The sequence below is a fragment of the Salmo trutta genome, chromosome 39, assembly GCF_901001165.1.
Source record: "Salmo trutta chromosome 39, fSalTru1.1, whole genome shotgun sequence".
NCBI classification, from domain to species: Eukaryota; Metazoa; Chordata; class Actinopteri; order Salmoniformes; family Salmonidae; genus Salmo; species Salmo trutta.
Genome location: NC_042995.1, coordinates 2,999,054 through 3,020,097, shown reverse-complemented (window position 1 = coordinate 3,020,097; position 21,044 = coordinate 2,999,054). Strand labels below are relative to the sequence as shown.

At 46.4% G+C, this 21,044-nt stretch overlaps 2 protein-coding genes across 7 annotated transcripts; one reads left to right on the top strand and one right to left on the bottom strand.

Annotated features, from left to right (window-relative positions):
- Positions 1–265: 265 nt before the first annotated feature.
- LOC115179381 (oocyte zinc finger protein XlCOF6) lies at positions 266–9,776 on the bottom strand. 4 transcript variants are annotated; one of them, XM_029740855.1, is made up of 11 exons: positions 9,647–9,776; positions 7,782–7,871; positions 5,218–5,420; positions 4,997–5,083; positions 4,736–4,813; positions 4,335–4,427; positions 4,082–4,208; positions 3,496–3,964; positions 3,071–3,129; positions 1,456–2,613; positions 266–906 (listed from the first exon to the last, which is right to left on the bottom strand). In XM_029740855.1, the coding sequence occupies exons 1-11, from the start codon at positions 9,648–9,650 to the stop codon at positions 713–715; spliced, it is 2,562 nt and encodes an 853-aa protein (XP_029596715.1). In that variant the 5' UTR covers positions 9,651–9,776; the 3' UTR covers positions 266–712. The 4 variants fall into 4 exon arrangements, with proteins under 4 accessions (XP_029596715.1, XP_029596716.1, XP_029596717.1 ...); XM_029740856.1 differs by lacking the exon at positions 7,782–7,871; XM_029740857.1 differs by lacking the exons at positions 7,782–7,871; positions 9,647–9,776 and adding an exon at positions 8,917–9,017.
- On the top strand, positions 9,161–20,157 carry LOC115179383 (vesicle transport protein SFT2B). Of its 3 annotated transcripts, XM_029740863.1 has the most exons (11): positions 9,271–9,375; positions 9,943–14,461; positions 15,742–15,983; positions 16,071–17,226; positions 17,460–17,549; positions 17,847–17,932; positions 18,164–18,245; positions 18,537–18,572; positions 18,726–18,784; positions 19,367–19,396; positions 19,729–20,157. In XM_029740863.1, exons 4-11 carry the CDS (start codon positions 17,167–17,169, stop codon positions 19,766–19,768), a joined length of 483 nt encoding a protein of 160 aa, XP_029596723.1. In that variant the 5' UTR covers positions 9,271–9,375; positions 9,943–14,461; positions 15,742–15,983; positions 16,071–17,166; the 3' UTR covers positions 19,769–20,157. The 3 variants fall into 3 exon arrangements, 1 of the variants encoding a protein (XP_029596723.1); XR_003872888.1 differs by lacking the exons at positions 17,460–17,549; positions 17,847–17,932; positions 18,164–18,245; ... (2 more) ...; positions 19,367–19,396; positions 19,729–20,157 and having other exon boundaries at positions 9,161–9,375; positions 16,071–16,169; positions 16,244–16,883; XR_003872887.1 differs by lacking the exons at positions 17,460–17,549; positions 17,847–17,932; positions 18,164–18,245; ... (2 more) ...; positions 19,367–19,396; positions 19,729–20,157 and having other exon boundaries at positions 9,161–9,375; positions 16,071–16,883.
- Positions 20,158–21,044: the final 887 nt, after the last annotated feature.

Sequence of the window (21,044 nt, the reverse complement as noted above, 5' to 3'; positions counted from 1 at the left end):
TATCTATGTCATTGTGTTTCTGCATATTTAGCTTTAGTACCCATCAATTATATACTGTTACCATGGAGATGAGATAATGTTAGTACAATATTCAGGTTTGGAATTTGTTTAATTATTCTCTTTTGGAATGTAACTATAGGATTTTTTAAATGTATTATCACCACATTTAACAATAAATACACTGCCTGAAACATGACTTTATAAGGGTATATTATAACCACCAGCAGTCATAGGTAAGGAAGAAGAATGCCAACACACTGGTATAACTTGGGATAGGTTTTATCAATGTACAGAAGAAAATAAACTGAATTACAGACAGGATATAAATTGAAGAGGCATTATTCAGGCAACAGTTACCCATCAGTCAACTATTTTATAATGAACTGTTTCACCGACAAACGAGAGGCCACAACATTGTGTTTGGCACGACATAGAAAATCAGGAGACAGAAATGGCTTTAGGTCTATTTGATAACGACAGACTCCAGTGATACCACACAGAAATCATATTCTTGATTAACACAAGATGAATCAGGAAAAGTCACATGATCTCGGTCTAACTCAACCAGCAGGGAGACATTGCTTCCCCCTGCCATTCATAGGCAGAACGTTCTGTTGCTCTAGTCTCTGGAATCTTGGTGATGGGAGCCCATTGTTATTTCAAGGGCAGAATTCTATTGAGATGTCCATCCATGGGCAAATGTTGATGCTGGCTACAATGCTGCTGCTAACAGCTCAGCCGAGTGTTTCTGTAGGTGCCTGTTGAGGTGTGTGCGGCGGGTGTAGCTCTTGTCACAGCGAGGGCAGGGGTACGGACGCACTCCAGAGTGAGTCAACAGGTGCTTCTTCAGATCAAACTTCCTCTTCAGGCTCTTCCCACACTCTGGACAAGAGAACGGCTTCTCACCTGAGGGACGGGACAGTATTTAGGACTATAAATCAAGATTACACAGAGTTACTTCAGATGACACAGAACTACGAATAAATTGTTTGTTTTATTATTATCATCGATCACAAATGTACAAACACACTGCATATGTCCTGCATCACATATGAAAGTACAAACGACAACTGTGTATCATCATTCATATACACCATATAGTTGTTAAATCAACAGCCCCCTTAAAGGGATACTTCGGGATGTTGTCCCTTTATCTACTTCCCCAGAGTCAGATGAACTCGTGGATATCATTATGTCTCTGTGTCCAGTATGAAGGAAGTTCGAGGTAGTTTCACGAGCCAATGCTAACTAGCATTAGCGCAATGACTGGAAGTCTATGGGTATTGTTGTGGAAATTCTTACACAGGGACTTAGCAATTGCAATAGCGCTAGTTAGCAACTTCCTCCAAACTGCTCGCAGAGACATAAAAATGGTATCCACAACTTCATCGGACTCTTTGGGCCTCATTGCCAAAATCCGAGCTATCCCTTTAACTACAAGCTCCTGGTTCTGACCTGAGTGTGTCTTCATGTGTTCTGTCAGGTGACAGGATATGGAGAATGTCTTTCCACAGTCAACACAGCTGTAAGGTCTCTCTCCTGTGTGACAGCGCATGTGTTTCTGCAAGTCCCCACCTGAGGGCCACGCCTTTCCGCACACCTCACACACGTAGGGCCTCTCGCCCGTGTGCCGCCGCACGTGAACGTTCAACCCGGCGAGCGCCGTGAAGCGTTTCCCGCAGTAGGAGCAGTGGAAGGGCTTCTCGCCCGTGTGGATCCGGAGGTGTCCCTCCATGCCGTCTTTGGTCCGGAAGCGCTTGCCGCAGTGGGCGCAGAGAAAGGGCTTCTCCTCCGAGTGGGTTCTGAGGTGGGACTGGAGGGACCCCAGAGTAGTGAAGCTCTTCTCACACTGGTCACATTGATGAGGTCTGTCCACAAGATGGCTTCTCTGGTGGATCCTCATGAGGGTCAGGCCTGTAAACGTCTCCTCACAGTAACGGCACTTGTACCTCTGGCCCTCGCTCCCCTCTGGGACCGGATGGGTCTGCTGGTGTTTGATGAGTTTGGCCTGCGAGGTGAATGTCTCGCCGCAGACAGGGCAGACGAGCTTGGGTACGCGGTGCATCTGCCGGTGGGCGTCGCGCTCCTTCGCCGAGCCGAACACACGCTCGCACTGGGTGCAGGCGAAGCCGCCGCCGGACGAGTGAGTCTGCTTGTGATTGGTCAGGCTGGAGAGGAGGCGGAAGCGTTTGCCGCACAGGCAGCACTGGTGCAGCGGCTGGGCCCAGTGGGTCTTGTGGTGTCGGGTCAGTTCCAGCTTGGTCCTAAAGCCCGCCCCACATTGAAAACAGGTGTTGGTCTTGTGGGTGAGGCGGTGGCGGTACTGCTCACGGAGCGACGCAAACCGCTTCCCGCACTGGGCGCAGTCCAAGGTGGCGTTGACACACACAGAGCGCTTGTGGTCGTTCAGGCTCCAGGGCGTTGGGAAGTCAACGCCACACTGGGCGCATTTGTAGCGGCCGCCTCGCGAGTGTGTGGTCAGGTGACGCAGCACCTGGGAACGGTAGATGAAACACTTCCCACACGTCGGGCACTTGTGGGCAACACGCCGAGGATTGTGGGATACGCTAGACGGGTGCGTCCCGGAAGACGAGGACTCCCCTGTGGGGCTGTCTGTGAGGAAACAGGAAGAGAAGGTGAGAGGTGATTGGTATTTTATTAGGATCCCCATTAGCTGTGAAAGCAGCAGCTACTCTTCCTGGGGTCCACACAAAACATGACATAACACGAACATTAATAGACAAGTACAGCTCACAGACAGAACTACGTACATTTAAAAAAGGCACACGAGAGGATAAGCAGAGAGGATATTGGGAAATGGAGTTTGTAATGGAGGATAAAATAAGAATATCTTACGCGTACACCTGATAGGGAGCTGCAGCACAGGAGGCTGGTGGGGAGGACGGGCTTGTGATAATGGCTGGAGTGGAATGGTATCAAATAAACCACACACATGGTTTCCAGGTGTTTGATGCCATTCCATTTGCTCCGTTCCAGACATTATTTTGAGCTACCCTTCCCACCAGCCTCCTGTGAGCTGCAGGTGGTTAGGAGGGTATAAGACACTCACCTGTGTCACTCTCCACCCTAATACATTCTACAGGCTTATCAGACGACTCAGGGATGATGCTGAGGTGGGAAATAACATGTCATGTTAATCATTCATCATTTACCCAATACTCACACACTTAGTTCACGTTGACACTTCAAATAATGTACACTCAAAAACACACAAGATACAATCTGTCCATACTTACGGTCACGCTACTGCATTCCACACACACACACACTCCCAAACACGCGCTGACCACACTTTCCTCCTCAGTGAGGTGTTAGACACACACACTCTCTAAACACCCACACATACTCTGTCCACACCAATCGTCACACTACCACTCACACACACTCAAAACACCCATTCTGATACAATCTGTCCATACTTACTGTCACGCTACTGCATTCCTAACACACACACACACATATACACACACATACCTCCCCGGTGAGGCCTGGGGCTTTTGGCTGCTCACAGGAACAGTGTTCCTCTCTGGCGAGGGCCTGCTCTGTCCTGGGGGAGAGCTGACTGCAGTCTGCCCCCTGCAGGCCACAGGCAGGGTGAGAGTGGGTGCAGACTGGGAGACAACAGCAAGAGACTGCTGGCCCGGCTGGGGGATAATCATTATAGATTGGCGCTGAACAATGAAACCCAGAATCCCTAGGTTGGACGTTTCCGTTTCTCCTGCCACTCTATTGGCTGATTCCTGGTCTTGACCAATTAGCTCGGCTACTTTGGATTTCTCGTCGTCCTCTCGTTTGATGCAGACCTTCTCCTGTTCTTCATCCATCCTTTCCTCAGGGAAGGGTTCTGACTCACTGTCAGAGTGGGCAGAGGGATGGTACACCATCATATTTGGAAGACAAACAGGTAGAGAGCTGAGGAGGTTGGTCTGGGATGGGCTGGAGTCTGCACAAGACAAGCGACAAGCACAGTTGTAAACAAATCAAATACATTTTTTGACCTTAAAACAACTGAGACTACAGACTGACTGGGTTGGCGATTGCTGCAGTGTTGGTGACGTACCTATATTTACCAGGTGTTCTCGGCAGCACGTTTGGCTCTGCAGCACAGACCTCAGCCTGTCACTGTGGGGGATAGACTGCAGACATTCATCCACACCACCGGGGACAGAGTCAAGCCAGGAGGCAGCCTGGGGAACACAGGGGGGAGATGTGTGGTGGTCAAAGTGTGGTTGGTAAATGTGGTCAATGTGTAGCCTGTGTATTCTCTTAGTAGTGAAGTTGGGGTTGACATGCGGTCGCCGGTCACTTTGTACCTGTTTAAAGTCTGGTACTGGCAGCAGCTCCTCCAGTCTGGAGAGGAACACACACACCAGAGACTCCAGCTCTGCATTAAAGTATTGACCAAACTGAGAGAGATAGTAGCGAGAGAAAGAGAGATATATAGTACAGAGAGAGATAGTAGAGAGAGAGATATAGTAGAGAGAGAGAGATAGAGAGATAGTAGAGAGAGAGATAGTAGAGAGAGAGAGAGATAGTAGAGAGATAGTAGAGAGAGAGATAGTAGAGAGAGAGAGAGTAGAAATAGTAGAGAGAGAGATCGTAGAGAGATAGTAGAGAGAGAGAGAACAATTCTTCACTGAACTCAGAGTTTAGTACAGTGCTGTCACTTGCTCTGCTGCATGTTACTCAAGTGAAGAAAGATTCATTTTCTTACAGCCCATCGATCTCCTGGACTCCTCTGGGTGTACGCCATGAGCCTGGCTTTGGCATCCTCAAAGGCCTTGTCACTGGACTGGAAAAACAACAGACACATACCTTAGTGTGTGTCACGGCCAAACGTCTCCCTCTCTGCACTCAGAAAAGGTGTGTCCCCATTCTGGCACTCGGTTCCCTCCCTTTACTTCACCCTATCACTCTATACATTCAGTAAAAGGCAGGCTGTAAAAATCCAGTTCCCATGAGCCCTCTCTCTCACCTTTGTCAGACAGATGGACTGGATCCTGTCCAGGTGAGTCTGGATGAGTTCTGGGGCGACATCCTCAACTATCCACTCCTGGGACATCTGCAAGACGGACCGATCAGGAAGTCCGTTTAAAATTACAACACTGTGCAACACTTTACAACAGAGGTGAACTTCTGATTTGCAGCACATGGGAAATACTGTGTAGGTTACTGCTGGAAGAAACACACACACACCTTTGCTCTGAGGCCCAGAAGCAGTAATGCTCTCTGCCTGTCAGTCAGTAGTTCTGGAACTGTCTCTGTGACCAAACACACAAAGTCCTCCAGCTTCCCATAATGCTCCAAACTCCGCCGCCCCACCACCTGCCACATGACCGCAGACATCAGACGCAGCGGTGGCACCAGGAGTCTCAGAGAGGAGAGAGGGAGGGGTCCATCTGTGGGGAAGGAGGGGGAGGTAAGTATAGACAGGCAGGCTACACAAAGCACACATTTGCCCTGTTTGAATTCTTCTGGAGTGTCCACCCTGAGATTGGAATGTTAGGAGTTTGATCCCCGAACCAAGTCACACCAAAGACTGTAAAAATGGGACCAGATGCATCTCTGCTTGGCACTCAGCAATGGATTGGGGGTAAAGATCTGCGATAGACTAGTGTCCTGTCCAAAGGGAGTACACATCAAGCTGCCTCACGCATCAGAAAACAGGAAATAGACTCATGCAAGGCTACTTACTTACTTTATAGTACAGCAGTGCTTACTTTAAAGAAGGATGGACGTTAGGTGAGATACAAGTGTTCAAACAGTACACATTTCATCATATCCAACAATCACGCCACTGGTCATCACTGTGAATAGCTCTGGTCGAGGGCATTAGAGGGATGCGCTAAGGCCTGGACCAGAGCTACACTGTGAGCTGTGCTGGCCAACACAGGCGGTTGGTGGCTCCTTAATTGGGGAGGACGGGCTCGTGGTAATAGCTGGATCGGAATCAGTGGAATCGTATGAAATACATAAAACACATGGTTATAATGTGTTTGATACCATTCCATTTGCTCCGTTCCAGACATTATTATGAGCCGTCCTCCCCACCAGCCTCCACTGCTGGCCAAGTATGACTAACTGCATACATTGATTGTTTGAAAGTGGGCGTTGCGAAATAAGTGGGAGGATCAACAAAAGTGGGTATATGGAAATATAACAGCTAATTGGGCAGTTGCCACTCAATATCACTTTGCGTGACTGCAAACTGCTTCCTTTTAGCTAAACAGGTTAGGATAAATACCGTGGCAGGTTAGGACAATTACCTTGGCAGGTTAGGACAAATACCTTGGCAGGTTAGGATAAATACCTTGGCAGGTTGGATAATTAAGGTGGCAGGTTAGGATAATTACCTTGGCAGGTTAGGATAATTACATTGGCAGGTTAGGATAATACCTTGGCAGGTTAGGATAATTACCTTGGCAGGTTAGGATAATTAAGGTGGCAGGTTAGGATAATTACATTGGCAGGTTAGGATAATTACATTGGCAGGTTAGGATAATTACCTTGGCAGGTTAGGATAATTACCTTGGCAGGTTAGGATAAATACCTTGGCAGGTTAGGATAAATACCTTGGCAGGTTAGGATAAATACCTTGGCAGGTTAGGATAATTACATTGGCAGGTTAGGATAATTACCTTGGCAGGTTAGGATAATTAAGGTGGCAGGTTAGGATAATTACCTTGGCAGGTTAGGATAATTACATTGGCAGGTTAGGATAATTACATTGGCAGGTTAGGATAATTACCTTGGCAGGTTAGGATAATTAAGGTGGCAGGTTAGGATAATTACATTGGCAGGTTAGGATAATTACATTGGCAGGTTAGGATAATTACATTGGCAGGTTAGGATAATTACATTGGCAGGTTAGGATAATTACCTTGGCAGGTTAGGATAAATACCTTGGCAGGTTGGGATAAATACCTTGGCAGGTTAGGATAATTACCTTGGCAGGTTAGGATAATTACCTTGGCAGGTTAGGATAATTACATTGGCAGGTTAGGATAAATACCTTGGCAGGTTAGGATAAATACCTTGGCAGGTTAGGATAATTACCTTGGCAGGTTAGGATAATTACCTTGGCAGGTTAGGATAATTAAGGTGGCAGGTTAGGATAATTACCTTGGCAGGTTAGGATAATTACATTGGCAGGTTAGGATAATTACATTGGCAGGTTAGGATAATTACCTTGGCAGGTTAGGATAATTACCTTGGCAGGTTAGGATAATTAAGGTGGCAGGTTAGGATAATTACCTTGGCAGGTTAGGATAATTACATTGGCAGGTTAGGATAATTACATTGGCAGGTTAGGATAAATACCTTGGCAGGTTAGGATAAATACCTTGGCAGGTTAGGATAATAACCTTGGCAGGTTAGGATAATTACCTTGGCAGGTTAGGATAATTACATTGGCAGGTTAGGATAATTACATTGGCAGGTTAGGATAATTACATTGGCAGGTTAGGATAATTACCTTGGCAGGTTAGGATAATTAAGGTGGCAGGTTAGGATAATTAAGGTGGCAGGTTAGGATAATTACCTTGGCAGGTTAGGATAATTACATTGGCAGGTTATGATAATTACATTGGCAGGTTAGGATAATTACCTTGGCAGGTTAGGATAATTACATTGGCAGGTTAGGATAATTACCTTGGCAGGTTAGGATAATTAAGGTGGCAGGTTAGGATAATTAAGGTGGCAGGTTAGGATAATTAAGGTGGCAGGTTAGGATAATTAAGGTGGCAGGTTAGGATAATTACCTTGGCAGGTTAGGATAATTAACGTGGCAGATGTGGATGCTGAGTTCGAATCAAGCAGCGCTTCGAGCAAAGTTGGTGAAGACAAATGTTCTGAATGGAGAAAATAAAAAAAAGTCTGTCGGTCCTGTTGTTTTTTTGATAAAGTGCAAATACTTCCACATGTGAAGCTTGGTTATGTAAGATACTCTGTCAGAGCTTTCCTCCCCAAACCAAGCTGTGTAAGAATTGTACATTATTTGGCCATGGCGAGGGGTACTGGTGCCAGAAGACCCGCCCGCCCGCCCAGGTTCCCTTTGAGCCTGTGCAGAGATCAGATCTGATCATTTTTTTAACAGGGGGATCAGATCTGTTTGGACGGGGGTCCTGTTTACATCCCGCACAGTAGGGGGCGGGATGCACATTCAACTGTGCGATCGCCAAAATACCATAGAAGAAGAAGACTTCCTTTACAACAACTCTGCGCTATTCCGCGAAGCGCCAGAAATATGAACACAGAACAATGAGACAGATATTTCACCGGATGTATAAATGTGAAGCATTCGTTTGGTGTTTCCACTCACTACCAAACATTGAAGTGCGAGAAGACGTAACGAGATGGATTTTGGGCGACATTCTGCAAATTTTCTCAATTTATGAAGCATTTGATTGCAATACGGTTTTCTGTTCCCAAAACTAAAATATGTTATGAACAGAGTGGACTATGTTTTGTATACTTTACACTTTGCTAAAGTTTTTTTTAAAAACCACGTTATTTAGGAGGAGTGCAAAGGCGAAATGAGTTACTGCACACGCGCATTTCAAAGTAGGCGTTCCCTAACGGAAATATGCAGATGTTGGCTAGAACGCACCAATAGGATTTCGCTAGCTCGTGCTTGGCTCTGCCCACTATGACTAATTTGTTGCCATTAGAAACGACAGGCTGTGGTCTTGGTTATAAATACACACATATATATACACACATATATGTGGCAACAAATTAGTCATAGTGGGCAGAGCCAAGCACGAGCTAGCGAAATCCTATTGGTATATATATATATATATATATATATATATATATATATATATATATCTATCCACCTTTAATTAACTAGGCAAGTCAGTTAAGAACAAATTCTTATTTACAATGACAGCCTACCCGGCCAAACCCGACGATCCTGGGCCAATTTTACGCCGCCCTATGGGACTCCCAATCACGGCCGGATGTGATACAGCCTGGATTCGAACCAGAGCCTGTAGTGACGCCTCTAACACTGAGATGCAGTGCCTTAGACCGCTGCGCCACTCAGGGCCCCGGGTATGAATGCCCTGATTTCTGCAGGGGACATATCGCTGTAAATGCTGCATGGCCAATGCAGACGTCGGATTGACCATGCCGAGTTGAGCTAAAACGCTACAAGGAAGCAGCCACGCAAAACGGTCTTGAGTGGCAACCAATCTGCCCAATTAGCTGTTAGATTTACGCGTTTGTTGATCCTCCCGCTTATTTCGCAACGCCCACTTTCAGACACGCTCAATGTATGCAGTTACCCATGACTCCTAGCAGGCAAACTTGGTGCATAGGCCACAGCACCACCCCAGTGATGCTACCAAGCAAGTACGTATGAATATATTTTACAGTTAATCCCACATTTAGCAGGAGATGCACTGAAATTGAGTGTGCAATTTTAGCTAGCTAACCTATAATATTTGATACCTAGACTAGAGAAAAGAGCTCATGTCAGCGGAAGCTAACTTTAGCTAGATAACTAACGTTAGCTAGCTACGTTAATTAAACTACACCCACAACGGCCTGCTTCCACCGACAGCTTGATTAGAGAGAGTAAGCTATATAGCTACCTAGCCACAATCTTTACATTAATGCATACCCATATTGCTTCCCCGTGGAAATCTTATATGCCGTATTTTAGTCGTATCTTACAAATGTTGATTGAAGAGGCAAGGCTAGCTGCTCGTTTCCTCGTAAACTTTTGATGAACCGGAAGTTGATAGAGCAGCAGATAGCCAGCGTGCGTTCTGCGACTCACAACAACAACAAAGCTGATGGATTTTGATAATCAACCAAATTAGGCACGTAACTATCTAACTGGCTAAACATTTGCCTACTTTTGTCAAACTACGAACTAGCTAACCATGTTTTTCTTATTTTATTTTTTACATCAAGACCGTGACTTGTCCACCACACCACCAGCGGGAGAGCCTTACCTGAGACAACACATCAGAATCCTAGAATCTCCCCCTTCACTGTGGGCCAAAAGTGGTCCTCCTTTTGACCGAATCATCAAAAGATTCCTTTCAAGTGCTACAGGAGGATACTCCAGAGACAATGGCTGATATTGAGAGGGACAATCAACACACAGATATACTGCAGGTGCAAATAAAACAGGAGGATGGAGAAGAGCCTCACGATACAGAGGACCGTCTCAAGAGTTCTAATACCGGAGAACAGAAGCCTTGTCACATCTGCCCTGATTGTGGTAAAAGTTATACCCGTTCGGATAATCTTAAAACACACCAGAAAATTCATATGACCGAGCGGCCGTACCTCTGCTCTGAGTGTGGTAAAGGTTTTACCCGCACAGACCATCTGAAATCCCACCTGAAAACACACGAAAGAAAGAAGAATAAACTTAAACACCCCTGTACTGATTGTGTGAAAGGCTTTGTCCATTTGGAGCAGCTTGAAAAACATCTGGAAAAAAATCACCTCACACACAAGGAAAAGAAACCTCACGGCTGTCCAAGGTGTGATGAGAGCTTTTCTGACCTGGAAGAACTAACAACACACTTGCCAGTACATACTGAAGAGCTGGCCCTCTACTGCTCTGACTGCGGTAAGCGGTTCTTACACAAAGGAAAATTTGAAAGACACCAGAGAGTACACAGTGGACAAATGCCATACATATGCACCCACTGTGGGGAGGGTTTTACACAGGCACATAGTTTGAAACATCACCAGCGAATACACACTGGAGAGAAACCCTACCTCTGCAACGAGTGTGGGGAGAGTTTCAGACACGATGCAACGTACAGGAGACACAAGCGCAAACACGAGCTACCACTCTCTGAAAAGAAAGCCTATCCTTGCTCAGTATGTGGGAAGACTTTTACCCGCTCCGATGGAGTGATGAGGCATCTGAGGAGGTTCCATTATGGAGAGAGAGCTCTCCAGTGCTCCTGCTGCGACAAACGTTTCTTTCAACAGGACACACTAACCACACACATGAGAATTCACACTGGAGAGAAACCGTACAGTTGCTCTGACTGTGGGAGAAGCTTCTCACAAGATGGCGACCGAAAGAAACACCAGAAGAGGCACCACACTGGAGAGGGCACTTCACCTCTGACCCTCCATGTGGACGGCACAGAGACGCACACACGCACACTATAACAGAGACATGCACACTAACAGACAATAACAGGCAGACTCAAGACACAAAAACAGCCCAGTGGGTAAACCAGGTTGCAATGAAGTTAATAAAGCTTTGGCTTTATTTTTGTGTGTGTGTGTGATAGCATGTCTCTCTCTTGTTTAATTAGAGTTCATTGGCAAGGCTAATTTTAACCCAACTTCTCACTGTTTGTAAGATGCTTACTGCTTATTGCAGCTACTTAAGTGATCATCGCCCACTCCATTACTCTGTTACCCCTCTATTCATCCCCCCACTCCGTTACCCCTCTATTCATCCCCCCACTCCGTTACCCCTCTATTCATCCCCCCACTCCGTTACCCCTCTATTCATCCCCCCACTCCATTACCCCTCTATTCATCCCCCCACTCCATTACTTGTTACCCCTCTATTCATCTCCCACTCCATTACTCTGTTACCCCTCTATTCATCCCCCCACTCCGTTACCCCTCTATTCATCCCCCCACTCCATTACTTGTTACCCCTCTATTCATCTCCCACTCCATTACTCTGTTACCCCTCTATTCATCCCCCCCACTCCATTACCCCTCTATTCATCCCCCCACTCCATTATTTGTTACCCCTCTATTCATCTCCCACTCCATTACTCTGTTACCCCTCTTCATCCCCCCACTCCGTTACCCCTCTATTCATCCCCCCACTCCATTACCCCTCTATTCATCCCCCCACTCCATTACTTGTTACCCCTCTATTCATCTCCCACTCCATTACTCTGTTACCCCTCTATTCATCCCCCCACTCCATTACCCCTCTATTCATCCCCCCACTCCATTATTTGTTACCCCTCTATTCATCTCCCACTCCATTACTCTGTTACCCCTCTATTCATCCCCCCACTCCATTACTTGTTACCCCTCTTCATCCCCCCACTCCGTTACCCCTCTATTCATCCCCCCACTCCATTACCCCTCTATTCATCCCCCCACTCCATTACTCTGTTACCCCTCTATTCATCCCCCCACTCCGTTACCCCTCTATTCATCCCCCCACTCCATTACCCCTCTATTCATCCCCCCACTCCATTACTTGTTACCCCTCTATTCATCTCCCACTCCATTACTCTGTTACCCCTCTATTCATCCCCCCACTCCATTACCCCTCTATTCATCCCCCCACTCCATTATTTGTTACCCCTCTATTCATCTCCCACTCCATTACTCTGTTACCCCTCTATTCATCCCCCCACTCCATTACTTGTTACCCCTCTTCATCCCCCCACTCCGTTACCCCTCTATTCATCCCCCCACTCCATTACTTGTTAGCCCTCTATTCATGCCCCACTCCATTACTCTGTTACCCCTCTATTCATCCCCCCACTCCGTTACCCCTCTATTCATCCCCCACTCCGTTACTCCGTTACTCCTCTATTCATCCCCCCACTCCGTTACCCCTCTATTCATCCCCCCACTCCGTTACCCCTCTATTCATCCCCCCACTCCGTTACCCCTCTATTCATCCCCCACTCCGTTACTCTGTTACTCCTCTATTCATCCCCCCACTCCGTTACCCCTCTATTCATCCCCCACTCCGTTACCCCTCTATTCATCCCCCACTCCGTTACCCCTCTATTCATCCCCCCACTCCGTTACTCCTCTATTCATCCCCCACTCCATTATTTGTTACCCCTCTATTCATCCCCCCACTCGTTACTCCTCTATTCATCCCCCCACTCCGTTACCCCTCTATTCATCCCCCACTCCGTTACTCTGTTACTCCTCTATTCATCCCCCCACTCTTGTTACCCCTCTATTCGTCCACCTCTCTGCCACCTTTTTATTCACCCTTTCTTCATTGGTCTCCCCATTCTCCTTCTCTCTACTCAAAATAATCATTTTTGTGGATTCATTTCTCTATTTCTAAGCTCCTCCCCTGCACCTCCCCCTGTCAGCCCCGCTTTAACCAGATTACAGAGGATTCTCTGCTATTAACATGCTATTGTGGCTGTGGCCTGGCAGTGTATTGTGGTGTTCAGCTTAGCCACACACACCAAACAGATGGTAGGTACAGTATGAGAGAGAGAGAACTACCTCACCACTGATCTGGGTAGAGGGAAACAGGCAGCGATGTGATCAAACAAAGGCGCAGCAGCAAATCCTTCTTCTATAGCCTTAGCCTATCTATACTCCTCTCTACCTCAACCCAGCCCTCTGTCCCAGCCCTGCCTCAACCCAGCCCTCTGTCTCAGCCCTGCCTCAACCCAGCCCTCTGTCTCAGCCCTGCCTCAACCCAGCCCTCTGTCTCAGCCCTGCCTCAACCCAGCCCTCTGTCTCAGCCCTGCCTCAACCCAGCCCTCTGTCTCAGTCCTGCCTCAACCCAGCCCTCTGTCCCAGCCCCGCCTCAACCCAGCCCTCTGTCTCAGCCCCGGCTCAACCCAGCCCTCTGTCTCAGTCCTGCCTCAACCCAGCCCTCTGTCTCAGTCCTGCCTCAACCCAGCCCTCTATCCCAGCCCTGCCTCAACCCAGCCCTCTGTCTCAGCCCTGCCTCAACCCAGCCCTCTGTCTCAGTCCTGCCTCAACCCAGCCCTCTGTCCCAGCCCTCTGTCTCAGCCCTGCCTCAACACAGCCCTCTGTCTCAGCCCTGCCTCAACACAGCCCTCTGTCTCAGCCCTGCCTCAACACAGCCCTCTGTCTCAGCCCTGCCTCAACACAACCCTCTGACCCAGCCCTGCCTCAACACAACCCTCTGACCCAGCCTCTATTCTACTTCAGCCCTCCTCCAGTACTCCCTGGATCCTGAGTGAGCCTCCACTCCCCCTTGCTCCCCATGGCAGATATCATGGACCCTGAGGATACAATTGTAATGGAACCTGAGGATACAATTGTAACAGAACCCAAGGATGAGGATATCATGGAACCTGAGGATATAATCGTAATGGAACCTTTATATAATCGTAATGGAACCTGAGGATAGAATCGGAACAGAACTGGAGGATAGAATTCTAATGGAACCTGAGGATAGAATCGGAACAGAACTGGAGGATAGTTAGTGTTCATTTATCCAGAAGGTTCTGATGCTGAGGAGCCAGATGGGATTCTCATTGAGCCAGAGGAGCAACAAGAGGGAGATGATGATGAGGAGGAGGAGGATGATAACATCTTTGCCACATGGATGGGCCACTACAAGAAAGCAGCAGAACAGGAGGACAAGGATAAAGAGGTGGAGAAAAGAGAGGCAGTGATAGAGGAGATGAAGAACAGCTTCGAACGACAAGCTCCACCACGGGCAGACCGGCGGCAATCACTACCCTGTCTAGTGAGTCTGTGTACATGTGAGATGCTGTTGTAGAGGAATCTGCTTTGTCTTTGGGAGTTGTATACACAGACCAGTAGGAGTGAGTTTTCAGGGGGAGGGTCAGAGCTAGGGCTGCTGGGTTTGACCTCTGACACTCAAGATAACAGTCAGTCACTCCGCTAGGATCCCCTACCACACCACACACCGACCCACCACAGGGCTCTTTAGCTCCTAGCCTGAACCCCAAAGTACAGGTAGATAGCTGTTTGTTCTTTCTCAAGCTCAGTGTTCTAGGAATTTCCAGGAGAACAAACAGGAGAGCAGTCGTAGGGTAAAGTCAATCAAAAATCTTACCGGTTAATTACAAGTTGCAACAGGGTGACACCACCCAGCACAGAAGCAGAGGAAATGTCTAACTGGCCTCTTGGAGACAGGTCCTTTTATATCCCTATCAGACAGCACCAAATGTTCTGGAAACAGCAGCCTCTTGGAGACAGGTCCTTTTATATCCCTATCAGACTGTACCAAATGTTCTGGAAACAGCAGCCTCTTGGAGACAGGTCCTTTTATATCCCTATCAGACAGCACCAGATGTTCTGGAAACAGCAGCCTCTTGGAGACAGGTCCTTTTATATCCCTATCAGACAGCACCAAATGTTCTGGAAACAGCAGCCTCTTGGAGACAGGTCCTTTTATATCCCTATCAGACTGTACCAAATGTTCTGGAAACAGCAGCCTCTTGGAGACAGGTCCTTTTATATCCCTATCAGACAGCACCAGATGTTCTGGAAACAGCAGCCTCTTGGAGACAGGTCCTTTTATATCCCTATCAGACTGTACTAAATGTTCTGGAAACAGCAGCCTCTTGGAGACAGGTCCTTTTATATCCCTATCAGACAGCACCAAATGTTCTGGAAACAGCAGCTAGAGATATTTGATGGAAGTCAGAACAAAAAGGCAGTGACTGTCAGCCAGAGAAATAAAAGTTGTTACATTGCTTTGTTGTGCCTTAGCTACAGCCAGGGGACAGGGACTAATGGGATTATAATAGGCTACAGAGCAGGAGCATACGTCATTTACACAGCAGGGTGTGTGTGTGTGTGTGTGTGTGTGTGTGTGTGTGTGTATGTTTACTTGAGTTCCTTGTGTTGGGAATTCAGATTAATTTACAGAATTACCTGTCACTCAACCCCCCCACTCCCCCCTTCATCTCTCTGTCTGTTTTTCTTTCCTCCTCTCTCTCTCTCGTGCACTTTTTTTCTCTCTGTCTCTCTGTCTCTGTGTGTGTGTTTCTCTCTCAGGCTCAACTCATAGCGATGATGCAGTTGTCTCGTCTCCACACCACTACTAGGGCCATGTCTCCCGCCAGGCCAAACTCCCTTCAATGCATCTCATCCACTGATGATCCTGGCTGCCCGATACCAGCCAATACGGAGCGACGATCCTCCATCATTCCATCCACCATTCCAGATTGAAATGCAAACGTGGCTCCGCAGGCAGAACGTCATGTCTTCGGGGAGCTTGCTGTGTGTGTGATGGCCAGGTGGGAGTCTTTCTGAGAACACTACTTTAGTCTCATTCCATTCAATTAACACTTTGTTAAAAGTAAATCTGTGTGTTTGTGTTGCAGAGCGACGCTGACCGTGTGTGTCTCATCTGCCATGATGACCTGCACAGAGGAGGGAGTGGAATCAGGGAGCTGCACTGCTCTCATATCTTCCACAGCCAAGTAAGAGCAGCTTGAAAACACACACACACACTGTTTCTCTCTCTCTCACACACTCTTTCTCTCTCTCCCTGAAGTGTATATAGGAGTGGCTGTGGAGGAAGTAGGCGTGTTGTGTGCAGGTGGTGCTCTTGCCAGAACCACTCTACTGGAGCTCCACTCAGGTCAAAGTACCCTGAGAACCACGTAGAACAGCCTAGAACTGGACAGAACTGCCTATAACAGCCTAGAACTGGACCCAACCTCTCACAACTGCATATAGCTGGAAAGAACTGCCTAGACAGAACTACAACGAACCGGGGCGATTTACCCAGAACTGACGAAAACCGGTGAAGAATTGCAGAAAAACACAGAACTGCCTAGCGTTGTAATGATCCGTGCAGAACTGCTTAGATAAGGACAGAACTTATCCCTTAAATCTCTGAATATAGAGTGCTGTGCTGAGAGAGCGACCTCTGTATTCCCCAAAATCCCAATAATCCAGTATCTTTTAAAATTGTTTGTGTGATAGTGAATGAGTGAAATGTATGTATGAGTGAAATGTATTGTTTTTCCCAAGGTTTTACTTATAAGAATCAATTCAAAGTGTTTTATTTCAAGATTGTGTTTGTTTAGTCAAATAAGGGCATTTACATTATTTACATTGTATCCCATCCACGTCTTTGTTTTCCCCTAGTCATTGAATAAAATACTTGGTTGTTCTATTTGTAAAATGTATACTAAATTGTATCATCTTTATTACTGTGTACTCCTGTGAAGGTTTCCACCACAAATATAAGGCTCTGCTGCCCCCTTTTGTGATTGTGGTACTGCAGTTAGCCCCAGCCCGCCTCGTCTCCGTGGTTACACACTGGCGGAAGTTACCGCAATCCACCTGTTGCACTTCGAACAGCAAAAATACCTCGACAAAATCGATATTTGGCCTTGTTAAAAACTAAGCCAATCGAAGCCACGGTAAAGTTCTAGAACTAGTAGATACATTCTATCCGTGTCAACTTTAATGGACAAACTAAAGAAAGTTTTGAGTGGCCAAGATAATGATGACGGCGACATATTGCAAGTAGGTACGTTTTCTAGCTAGCTAGCTACTGTATGTAGTTCGCTAATATGTTGTTTACCCTAAATAATATCTAGTTAACTTTGGATTTATCGCTAAGCCGTTTGCAAAGCATGCTTTATCTACGTTACGAGTACAGTTGCTTAGCGTAATGTTAGCTAGAAACACTTGTCTAGCGAGGTCAATGATGATGTTTTCTAGCTATGTTGTTTCTAAATGGTCCGGTGTTGAAACAGGCGGCGAACCAAGCCTCCACCCTGGGCTGGGGCACGCGCATGAAGGGCTTTATCGCGTGTTTCGTGCTCGGGGTCTTGTGTTCCATTCTGGTGAGTCGTCATCTCTCTCCCATCATTTCAGCATTGCTCTGACTGTCAATGACGTGTGTCACTCAGTTGTGTTTCCCAAACCTCTCTCAGTAAGCCAGTACACACAGATATGTATTTATTCCAGAAAGTATGGAGGGGTTGATCTCGGAGAAATTAAAATCTGTGCATAGAGGTCTAGACACTAAGGGCAAGTTGATCGTGTCTACAGTAGAATAGGAGTCATTTGGGACCAATTGATAGTGTCTACAGTAGAATAGGGGCCGATGCTAAATTGTTCATCCTCTCACCTGGTGGCAGGGGACATGCTTGCTGTGGATTCCAAGGGTTGGTCTGATTCTGTTTGCCGTGCTGTACACATTCGGCAATGTTGCCTCTCTGTGCAGGTGAGTAGAGCGTTGTTGAGTGTGAGTGGGTGTATGTGTGGCTTATGTGGGAATTTACAAAACAGTTAGGCCTATTTTATTGTATCCCTGGGACCCTCCCCAGATCAAAGCTGACATTGTCCTTGTCCAGTTTAACACCTAAGGTGCACATGATACAGCAATCAAATTTGTAGTGCATTTGAACATTACTACAATAAAGTAAGTTTAGTAAAATAATGTGTGTATTCTCAGCACTATGTTCCTGATGGGACCCCTTAATCAGCTGAAGAGGATGTGTGCCAAAGAAAGAGCGCTGGCCACAGCTATCATGCTGGTGAGACCACACAACACACACACACACGTTTGTTTTACTATCCTTGTGGGGACCAAAACACGTATTCCCTTTCAAAATACTATTTTCCATAACCCTAATTCTCACCCTAATTGTAACCCCTAAGCCTAAAATAGCTATTTTTCTTGTGGAGACCAACAAACTATCCCTACTCAAAATTGTCCTTGTTTTACTACGCTTGTGAGGACTTCTGGTCCCAACAAGGATATTAAAACCAAAAACACACTGTTTTTCTGTTCATTAATTACATGCTGATTGTGTCTCTTCTGACAGACCTGTCTGGTGCTAACTATGTGTTCTGCTTTCTGGGTGAGTAGGCCGCACACATGATGCATATCCTGCACCTGTTGTGTTATCTGCAGGCCTTTTTAGCTAGTATGTTACTCATTTAAACTTTGTCTTACATTGTTCTACCTCAAAAGTATATCTGAGTCCTGAGTGCTTCTCTCTCTCTCTCTACAGTGGAAGAATAATGGTCTAGCCTTACTCTTCTGTATTCTACAGTTTCTGGCCTTTGCTTGGTGAGTGGCGCACACGTGCCTGAGTAATCTCCTTCCTTTAGTGTGTGTTTGTGTGGTATTACATCCCTACAGTCTGAGTCTCACACACACACACACACACACACACACACACACACACACACACACACACAGAGTTGTTCTGTGCTGAGGGCTTTTTGGCAGGCAGCTCAATGCCAGGTCCTTATTTGTAACTGAAAACAGAGTAATTATGGCCATAGCTTTTAGCCTGGCTAATCACACACGACTAATGCAGCTATCTTTGTTCTCTCAAGCACCTCCTTCACAAAGACAGGAGATGCATACACACACACTCTCTCTCTCTCTCTCTCTCTCTTGCCTACATACACACACACACACACACACACACACACACACACACACAGGGGTACACACAGATGTGCAATTAGTTTACAGACATACATAAACACTATTAAAATAACTTACACTGTAACACAACAAACACTCATGCATAAACTCTGTTTTCACAGACTCTGCCACTGACACATTTCAGATAAAGACCTATACAGCCCTTTGCTGTGTGTGATGTATGACGCTGACTTATGCTATACTTCTGTGTTTCAGGTATGGCCTGTCCTACATTCCATTCGCAAGGTTAGTGTTGTTTTACAGTAACTGCCGGTCCACCTCTGTCCGTAGCCTTAACTGCCGGTCCACCTCTGTCCGTAGCCTTAACTGCCGGTCCACCTCTGTCCGTAGCCTTAACTGCCGGTCCACCTCTGTCCGTAGCCTTAACTGCCGGTCCACCTCTGTCCGTAGCCTTAACTGCCGGTCCACCTCTGTCCGTAGCCTTAAGCCCTATTCACAGTATTACATCTTCCCTTCCCATTCAGTGATAGTTCAGTCCTAAAGCAAAGACTTTGAAGTTTTTGAAACTTGACTTTGGAGTGTTTATTCTTTTACTAATTATTATTGTTTGTTCACAGGGATGCTGTGATAAAGGCCTTCTCTGTCTGTCTGAAGTGAGGCTACAAACCTCCCTTTCTCTCTCCCTCTGAGGGGTAGGATGTGTGTGTGTTTGGGGGTTGGCTAAAGCCCTCAACTCTCTGGCAAACACACAGACTCCACACAGGTGTGCTGGACTGGTGCCCACTGAGTAAACACTCGTCAGCGAATGCTTTCCAGAGTAGAAGTGTACCTGAGGTATGATGTTGTGTTGAGGAATCTGTTTGTGAGGGATGCCTTATCTTCTCTGTGGGTGTGTGTGGTGTCTGTGTCCCTTTTAAGGTCGGTGTATATGTGAATTTTGTGTGTTTTTCTACATGGTGAGTCCAGCTCCTCTTAATTTACTGTAGGTGGAGGGTCAATGCACCACCTCTGTCATTTCTCTAACTGTAAATCAAACCAGACCAAAACTATTCAGATCTATGTTTAGGTGCCAACATGGGGTGTCTTCACTAGTTATTTGTGCTGTAGGGGTTTATTTACATGTGTTCACAATGTACAGCTGACTACTGATCATTTCACCTGCTCAGGTCTGGAAATCTGTACAGTCAGATGACCTTTTGCACCTCATCCCAAGTGCACTTACCAGGAGTCTGACTCTAAGGTCCTGCTGTTAAACGTTCTTCTAGCTGGATAGATATACAGTTGAAGTGGGAAGTTTACATACACTTAGGTTGGAGTCATTAAAACTCGTTTTTCAACCTCTCCACAAATTTCTTGTTAACAAACTATAGTTTTGGCAAGTCAGTAAGAACATCTACTTTGTCCATGACACAAGTCATTTTTCCAACAATTGTTTACAGACAGATTATTTCACTTATAATTCACTGAATCACAATTCCAGTGGGTCAGAAGTTTACATACACTAAGTTGACTGTGCCTCTAAACAGCTTGGAAAATTCCAGAAAATGATGTCATGGCTTTAGAAACTTCTGATAGGCTAATTGACATCATTTGAGTCAATTGGAGGTGTACCTGTGGATGTATTTCAAGGCCTACCTTCAAACTCAGTGCCTCTTTGCTTGACATGGGAAAATCAAAAGAAATCAGCCAAGACCTCAGAAAATACATTGTAGATCTCCACAAGTCTGGTTCATCCTTGGGAGCAATTTCCAAACGCCTGAAGGTACCACGTTCATCTGTACAAACAATAGTACGCAAGTATAAACACCATGGGACCACGCAGCCGTCATACTGCTCAGGAAGGAGACGCGTTCTGTCTCCTAGAGATGAACGTACTTTGGTGCGAAAAGTGCAAATCAATCCCAGAACAACAGCAAAGGACCTTGTGACGATG